The following is a 9,679-nucleotide window of genomic DNA, read 5'->3' as shown; positions in this document are numbered from 1 at the left end:
CGAACAAGAGAGGTCCCAGGACTGAGCCTTGTGGGACACCACTTGTAACTGGTTTGGAGTCTGACATGGCTCCAGCAATTCTAACCATGTGGGTTCTGTCCTTGAGCCAATTTGCAACCCATCTAGTGACATAGGGGTTTATATTTAAGCTGGTGAGCTTATCTATAATGCCCGAGTGGGGTATTGTATTGAAGGCTTTTGCGAGGTCCAGGTAGACTGTGTGGACCACCTTCCCCTAGTCAATGGCCTTGGTGACCGTTTCAAAGAAATCAACCAGGTTTAAGTGGCAAGATCTGCCCTTAACAAAGCCGAACTGGGTAGGATCCAGTGTCTGTAGGTCCCCAATATCTTTATTTATGAGGTCCATGATGATCCTTTCCATAGCTTTGCAGACCAAGCTAGTCAGGCTTATGGGGCGATAGTTTTCAGGATCCGTTGAGGCACCACCTTTGTGGAGAGGGACCACTGTTGCTGTACGCCACTCTTTGGGTACATATCCTGTAGTAAGGCTGAGATTGAACAGTAGTTTTATGTTTGGGTTTAGCTCTTCTTGGAGTTCATGTAGGACGCAGCCCGGGACACCCTCTGGTCCCATTGATGCTGTGTTTTTTGCTTTGGAGAGGGCAGCTCTTACCTGAGCATCTGAGATGTCAGGGGGGCAGCACTCTGCTGGGATAAATATTTGCCCTTTTGGTGGGGGGGGGGGAGTTTGCGCTGAAACTGTCAGCTAGGATGTTGGCAATGTCTGTGGGTTCGGTGTATTTTTTGTCATTTTGGACTAATTCTGAGCATATCTGGGAATTCCCACACAGGTTCCTAACATAACTAAAGAAAGCCTTGTGATTATCCTTAGTGTCCTGTGCAATTTTTCTCTCAAAGCTGGCCTTAGACGATTTTATGAGTGCCCGTAGTTTTTTGCTAATACTGATCAGAGATGCCTTCCCTTTTTGGGATTTTGCTGTATCATGCAGTAGCTTCCTCCTATTGTATAGTTTGTTTATGGCTGGGGTCCACCAGACAGGATGTCTGCCTTTGGAGGATTGGGTCTTGGTTTTATTTGGGATTGCATGATCCATGCATTCCTGAAGGTGTTCAAAGAATGCATTTATAAAGGAGTCTGTGGTCCGGGCCGTATTTTCCACAGGTCCAGGGGCTTTGAAGGATTCCACCTCAGTTTTGAGGAGTGTGAAATTTGCTTAAGAGATGTTTTTCACTGTGGTTTTCAGGGCAGGGGGTGGAGTCGGGATGTGAATATCCAGTGAGATTAGTTTATGGTCTGATCTTACCAGTGAGGGATACACTTCTGGTCTGGAGCATAGAGTCCCCATGTTGGTGATGATCAGGTCCAGTATGTTTTCCTCTTGTGGGAGTGGTAACAAGTTGTTCCATAGCATTTGAGGTTATAAATTCTAGGAACCTTTGGGCTAGGGTGTTGGAGCTTGAGTAATGCTCCCAGTCTATGTTTGGGTAGTTGAAGTCACCAATATAATGGTGTTTGGAGATCTTCATATTTTCCAGTGTTCTCAGGAAGGCCGAGTGGGGTTCCTGGGTGGAGGGTGGTCTGTAGCAGGCTATAAACTGGAAGCAGTTTTACCCACTGTTAGTTGCACATGGATAGTCTCTGATGCTTTGTGCTGTGCCACCAGCCTGGAGGTGTGGGTATCTTTGACGAATATTGATACTCCCCCCTCCTTTTGTGGTATGGTCCAAGTTTTGGGGCCGAAAAGCATGGTATGAGGTATAACCTGATAGTGCTGGGGTGCTCTCGGGAGCCTTGAACCAGGTTTCTGTTACTGCACAGATATTGATGTTCTCCATGCTAAGGAGAATTTCGAGTGCGTGCATCTTGAGGTTTAGACTTCTGGCAATGAGTAGCATTACTCTTAGTTTCTTATCGCCAGACATACCTATGGAGGTGGGTTTGTCTTTTGAGCCTTGCCTAAAAAGGCACTATGGGGTAGCAAGAGTCTTTGCCAATATCCAAAGCCCAGGGTGACAGGTGCAAGCCTTCCTAGCGAAACATCGCGGCTTGTCGAAAGCATGTCATCCCAGGCTGACAGGCATTGATCCCCCTTTGAATGACACCAATACTTAAGCCAATTGTTGAAATTGATTATATATATTTATATATATATATATATATATATATTTATATATATATATATATATATATATATATATATATATATATCTATATATATTATATATATATCTATATATATATATATATATATATATATATATATTCATTTATTTATTTATTTGTTACAAAATATTAATTTAAGAATTTGGAAATGACAAGGTTAGTAGACTGCTGTAGCAAAGAATAGTTCTGGCATCCATAAAACTTACGTTCAGAGCCTAAACAAAAGATATACTGTAAGTGACAACCTTTCAAAGTTAACCATCTACCATAAGCAAATTTATTAAAATTTGCAAGCATTCTATTTTCTAGTATTGATGGGCATAGCCAAACCTCATTAAGACAGAGATCTAATTCTTGCATAAGTGCAGAGTGAATGGCATTCAAAAACAGTGAGCAGAACTGAATAATATTAGGAACAGCATATGGTATAGGTAATAATGTCTTATGTCAGTTACATCAGCAATTTAACAGGATATAAGACCAGTTCTGGTTCCTTACATGTGACAGAAATTCTGGCAAAAAACAGGACACAGAAAGGTGCATAAACACAATGTAATGACAGTGTTCTTCCCAGGAGAAGAGCTTCAACAATTGCGAGTATCATGATCCCAAAGGTGCAAGAAGAAAAAAAAAATAACTTGGGTGTCTTTGTGTGTGTGTGTGGGGGGGGGGGTGGCATATGCTTTCATTACTGTGTTTATTGATGTGAGTGTGGCCAACATTTGAATGGGAATGTTTTAATTACTTAAGCCAAATCATAACTGGTGAATTAACTCAACCATTAATCAATCATGGAAAACCCTTGATGGAAAAAAAAAAACATTATACTACACACAAAAGCATACAATGCAAGTAATAAAGACAGTGAACAAAAGAAAAATAAACTGCAAAAAGAAATGACAAAAGTCCTGACAAAACTGAAAATATGCAAAATATTATGTATCAGCTGCCAATTAAGACATTAGCAAAACTAAGTGTTTAGTGTCTGTGGTAATAACAGTAGCAGTTACTCCATGATAATGACAATGAAGCAGGTGCACTATGAAGAGAAGCATCAAAACCACATGGAGGGCATAGAGAGAGGAGTGCATCACAAAAACAAATGGAGGCACAGAGACATGACTGCTTCACATTAAAAACACATGGTGGAGGGCAAAGAGAGATGAGTGCATCACATTAACAAAACACATGGTGGAGGCACAGAGAGAGGAGTCCATAAAGAAACACAAATGGAGGGCACAGAGAGATGACTGCTCCACATTAAAAACACATGGTGCAGGGCAAGAGAGAGTTCAATTATGGGCCTGATGAAGGATGAGTAAAGAGGCACGATGACCTCCCTGATCTAGATGTGAATCCCTTCATGATTAGGTGGGCTATATAAAATGTTTTTCTAACCACTTTGGCCTCGTGGTTGTCAAATGAGAGATTGTTATCAACTTGGGTCCCTAGGTCCCTAATTACTTCTTCTGTACTTAATGGATTACCACCTATGTGGTAATTTGTGGGCACTTTGTTTTTGCCAAAGGGGATGACTATACACTTTTTGGCGCTTAGCTTGAGGCCATGGCTCTGGCACCACTTGTCTGTTTCTATGAGGCCCTTTTGAGGACGCTTGTGTCTGCTGGAGAGTCGATTATGGCTTCAGTTTGCAGTCATCTGCGAACTTAGTCAGCCACAGTCCTTTGTGTTGGCCTGTACCTCCGAGAAATATATACCGAACAAGAGAGGTCCCAGGACTGAGCCTTGTGGGACACCACTTGTAACTGGTTTGGAGTCTGACATGGCTCCAGCAATTCTAACCATGTGGGTTCTGTCCTTGAGCCAATTTGCAACCCATCTAGTGACATAGGGTTTATATTTAAGCTGGTGAGCTTATCTATAATGCCCGAGTGGGGTATTGTATTGAAGGCTTTTGCAGGTCCAGGTAGACTGTGTGGACCACCTTCCCCTAGTCAATGGCCTTGGTGACCGTTTCAAAGAAATCAACCAGGTTTAAGTGGCAAGATCTGCCCTTAACAAAGCCAAACTGGGTAGGATCCAGTGTCTGTAGGTCCCCAATATCTTTATTTATGAGGTCCATGATGATCCTTTCCATAGCTTTGCAGACCAGGCTAGTCAGGCTTATGGGGCGATAGTTTCCAGGATCCGTTAAGGCACCACCTTTGTGGAGAGGGACCACTGTTGCTGCATGCCAGTCTTTGGGTACATATCCTGTAGTAAGGCTGAGATTGAATAGCAGCTTTATGTTTGGGTTTAGCTCTTCTTGGAGTTCATGTAGGACGCAGCCCGGGACACCGTCTGGTCCCATTGATGCTGTGTTTTTGCTTTGGAGAGGGCAGCTCTTACCTGAGCATCTGAGATGTCGGGGGCAGCACTCTGCTGGGATAAATATTTGCCCTTTGGTGGGAGGGGGGGAGTTTGCGCTGAAACTGTCAGCTAGGATGTTGGCAATGTCTGTGGGTTCGTGTATTTTTGTCATTTTGGACTAATTCTGAGCATATCTGGGAATTCCCACACAGGTTCCTAACATAACTAAAGAAAGCCTTGTGATTATCCTAGTGTCCTGTGCAATTTTTCTCTCAAAGCTGGCCTTAGACGATTTTATGAGTGCCCGTAGTTTTTTGCTAATACTGATCAGAGATGCCTTCCCTTTTTGGGATTTTGCTGTATCATGCAGTAGCTTCCTCCTATTGTATAGTTTGTTTATGGTTGGCGTCCACCAGACAGGATGTCTGCCTTTGGAGGAGTGGGTCTTGGTTTTATTTGGGATTGCATGATCCATGCATTCCTGAAGGTGTTCAAAGAATGCATTTATAAAGGAGTCTGTGGTCCGGGCCGTATTTTCCACAGGTCCAGGGGCTTTGAAGGATTCCACCTCAGTTTTGAGGAGTGTGAAATTTGCTTAAGAGATGTTTTTCACTGTGGTTTTCAGGGCAGGGGGTGGAGTCGGGATGTGAATATCCAGTGAGATTAGTTTATGGTCTGATCTTACCAGTGAGGGATACACTTCTGGTCTGGAGCATAGAGTCCCCATGTTGGTGATGATCAGGTCCAGTATGTTTTCCCCTCTTGTGGGAGTGGTAACAAGTTGTTCCATAGCATTTGAGGTTATAAATTCTAGGAACCTTTGGGCTAGGGTGTTGGAGCTTGAGTAATGCTCCCAGTCTATGTTTGGGTAGTTGAAGTCGCCCAATATAATGGTGTTTGGAGAGATCTTCATATTTTCCAGTGTTCTCAGGAAGGCCGAGTGGGGTTCCTGGGTTTGCGAGGGTGGTCTGTAGCAGGCTATAAACTGGAAGCAGTTTTACCCACTGTTAGTTGCACATGGATAGTCTCTGATGCTTTGTGCTGTGCCACCAGCCTGGAGGTGTGGGTATCTTTGACGAATATTGATACTCCCCCCTCCTTTTGTGGTATGGTCCAAGTTTTAAATAAAAGCATGGTATGAGGTATAACCTGATAGTGCTGGGGTGCTCTCGGGAGCCTTGAACCAGGTTTCTGTTACTGCACAGATATTGATGTTCTCCATGCTAAGGAGAATTTCGAGTGCGTGCATCTTGAGGTTTAGACTTCTGGCAATGAGTAGCATTACTCTTAGTTTCTTATCGCTTGTGATACCTATGGAGGTGGGTTTGTCTTTTGAGCCTTGCCTAAAAAAGGCACTATGGGGGTAGCAAGAGTCTTTGCCAATATCCGAAAGCCCAGGGGTGACAGGTGCAAGCCTTCCCTAGCGAAACATCGTGGCTTGTCGAGCATGTCATCCCAGGCTGACAGGCATTGGATCCCCTTTGAATGACACCAATACTTAAGCCAATTGTTGAAATTGATTATATATATTTATATATATATATTTATATATATATATATATATATATATATATATATATATATATCTATATATATTATATATATATCTATATATATATATATATATATATATATATATATTCATTTATTTATTTATTTGTTACAAAATATTAATTTAAGAATTTGGAAATGACAAGGTTAGTAGACTGCTGTAGCAAAGAATAGTTCTGGCATCCATAAAACTTACGTTCAGAGGCTAAACAAAAGATATACTGTAAGTGACAACCTTCAAAGTTAACCATCAACCATAAGCAAATTTATTAAAATTTGCAAGCATTCTATTTTCTAGTATTGATGGGCATAGCCAAAGCTCATTAAGACAGAGATCTAATTTTGCATAAGTGCAGAGTGAATGGCATTCAAAACAGTGAGCAGAACTGAATAATATTAGGAACAGCATATGGTATAGGTAATAATGTCTTATGTCAGTTACATCAGCAATTTAACAGGATATAAGACCAGTTCTGGTTCCTTACATGTGACAGAAATTTGGCAAAAACAGGACACAGAAAGGTGCATAAACACAATGTAATGACAGTGTTCTTCCCAGGAGAAGAGCTTCAACAATTGCGAGTATCATGATCCCAAAGGTGCAAGAAGAAAAAAAAAATAACTTGGGTGTCTTTGTGTGTGTGTGTGGGGGGGGGGGTGGCATATGCTTTCATTACTGTGTTTATTGATGTGAGTGTGGCCAACATTTGAATGGGAATGTTTTAATTACTTAAGCCAAATCATAACTGGTGAATTAACTCAACCATTAATCAATCATGGAAAACCCTTGATGGAAAAAAAAAAACATTATACTACACACAAAAGCATACAATGCAAGTAATAAAGACAGTGAACAAAAGAAAAATAAACTGCAAAAAGAAATGACAAAAGTCCTGACAAAACTGAAAATATGCAAAAATATTATGTATCAGCTGCCAATTAAGACATTAGCAAAACTAAGTGTTTAGTGTCTGTGGTAATAACAGTAGCAGTTACTCCATGATAATGACAATGAAGCAGGTGCACTATGAAGAGAAGCATCAAAACCACATGGAGGGCATAGAGAGAGGAGTGCATCACAAAAAACAAATGGAGGGCACAGAGACATGACTGCTTCACATTAAAAACACATGGTGGAGGGCAAAGAGAGATGAGTGCATCACATTAACAAAACACATGGTGGAGGGCACAGAGAGAGGAGTCCATAAAAAACACAAATGGAGGGCACAGAGAGATGACTGCTCCACATTAAAAAACACATGGTGCAGGGCAAAGAGAGATGAGTGCATCACATTAACAAAACACATGGTGGAGGGCACAGAGAGATGAGCACATCACAAAAAAAAACAGATGGTGGAGGGCAGAGAGAGGGGAATCCATCACAAAATACAAATGGTGGAGGTCACAGAGAGATGAGTGTTTCACATTAAAACACATGGTGGAGGGCAAAGAAAAATGAGTGTATCGCATTAAGAAAAACACATGGTGGAGGGCAATGAGAGAAGAGTGCATCACAATAGAAAAATGATGGCGGGTACAAAGAGATAACTGCATTACGTTAAAAAACACATGGTGGAGGGCACAGAAAGGTGTGCACAATGTTGCACACAGGTTAGATCAGTCCAAAGGGCAGAAAAGATTTAGACAGGGAGGTTTTGGTTCTTAAAATCAAAAGGCAAACAGGACAGTAGGAAATGTGATGGTGGTAGGAATGCAAATTTGAAAACAGAAATAAATATTGTTCTGAAAATTCATTTAAAATACAGAACTATGCCTCTCCGTTTTCTTTTTTTTTTATAGCAAGCCGTCACCTCCAGTTTGTTTCCACATTCTCCAGTACAACAGTCCAGTATTTTCTGCCATACCAGGGTGCTGTGCAAAATAGTATCCTCTCACAATGGTAGAAATCTAAACTGGCATAAACGTCTCAGAAGCTTTGACTGTAATACAAGAAGCCAACTTAGATCAGTAGGCAAGCTCTAAGACAGATGCTTCTCTATAAAAACTGAGAAAATCCTCACCCACCCACATACACACACCGGATAAGCACTTCCGGACTCAGCTTAGCCACACAAGTCTAGATTTAATTTATTTGCAAGAATTACTTGCAACCATTGCAAACAGCCAATGAGGTGTAACTGTGACTGATTAACATCCCCATATCCTATAAGCTGCTAAAAGAAGACACAAATATCTGAAATAAGGCCTAAAGGACCTGATAATCTAACAAGCCTACAAACTCAACATGACTATGTTAAGCACGAAAGCTGTAATGGAAAATTACATTATGTGACTACAGGATACAAAGTCTAACTGAATGAAATGCAACTATGGTGTGTTCTACAAAGCCACTAAAAACATACCTGCACCAAAAGTGCATGACGTTTCAGAACAAACTTCTGTGATGCCATGTGGAAAAAGGTGAGCCCAACACAGAAGCTGTAAAGTGGTTCATCTGGATGGTTTCTGAATGCCTGTACATACTGACCTACAGATGACAAGAAAAAAGAAAATAATGCAGGAATTAAGAATTATTTTCAGTTCTTCTAGAAATAAATTTTTATTACAATAAAATGGCAGTGTAATAAATTAATAACTGTACAGTAAGCAAACTATAAAAAACTTTTGAATCTATCTCAAACAGCAAGGATACAGGGAGTATGCATAAGGGCTACTACTAGTTACCTTAAAGACCATTGCATAGCTGTGTGAATACACTCACCATTTGAAGATTTCAGAGGTGTAAAGGTGATTATTAGGCTAACCACCCCTGGGTGGCCTTTTTAAGCTTAACCACACTTCCCAAAGATGAGAATCAAACCCTGCACCTTGGGTAACTTCTTTAACCATTTTTTCTTAAAGTAAGAATCAAACCATGTACCTTGTGACTGTGAGGTAAGTACCTTAACCATTATGCCAACCCATAAGACTAGATATTAGAGTAGGATGACTGCTGCAGTAGAATTGATGGAACACTGGAATTAGCCATAGACGACATCCATATCCCCCCTCATCTGTCTGCACCCTGTCCAACTTCCAGACTCCTACAGATATCCTGGAAAAGACTGGCTTCTCCCCAACACATACTTGCAATCCTGTGTCCTGGAGAAAACAGACAGCTAGAACACACCCTCTTGGGTTCTTTTTTTGCAAGAGAAGCACAGAAATATGCCTGGTGAAGGAAGGAGCACTCCCCTTTTTTGTCTTTTCACAGCAATAAAAGCAAAATGTAGTGGTAATAAGCTACTGTTAAGAGTTCTCCACTGCTGCTGTCATACAGCTCAAACAAACCTGAAAGAAAAAAAATTCTCTGGTATTCGCCTGCTTTGGGGTAGAACTACAGTAATGGTCGGTTACAAAATAATCGTTGTAGGTACTTAATTGCCCTTAAAAGGTCAGGAAAAGAAATCAATTAAGGGTAGCTGGGATCTAGCCTTGCAACAGCAATCCTATTCGTAGTCTATTGTTTTGCTGCATGTACTCAGAAAACTGCACCATGCTTTTTCTACGGATCACTGTTGCAGTAGTATTCATAACAAATATATAACAAATGGAAAGATTACAGGGATGGAGAAACCAGTGCTACAAATGGCACAAACTCCCTTTCCACCACTCCAGCCCCTTCTCTGAGAAGGCCTTGTAGGATGAGAGTGCCAAAGTTCACTTTGTTTC

The 9,679-nt window shown here is 41.1% G+C and overlaps 1 protein-coding gene across 1 annotated transcript in view; it reads right to left on the bottom strand.

Annotated features, from left to right (window-relative positions):
* The window catches only part of GTF3C3 (general transcription factor IIIC subunit 3), a 701,049-nt gene that overhangs the window by 86,714 nt on the left and 604,656 nt on the right, over window positions 1–9,679 (bottom strand). Inside the window, exon 16 of the mRNA XM_044060620.1 lies at window positions 8,371–8,495. Within this exon, the coding sequence (XP_043916555.1) occupies window positions 8,371–8,495 (125 nt within the window). The remainder of the gene's footprint in view (window positions 1–8,370; window positions 8,496–9,679) is intronic.

The sequence above is a fragment of the Protopterus annectens genome, chromosome 2.part0 (genome assembly GCF_019279795.1).
Source record: "Protopterus annectens isolate FY-2018-M chromosome 2.part0, PAN1.0, whole genome shotgun sequence".
Lineage (NCBI taxonomy): Eukaryota > Metazoa > Chordata > Ceratodontiformes > Protopteridae > Protopterus > Protopterus annectens.
This window is presented reverse-complemented; position numbering and strand designations above follow the sequence as displayed.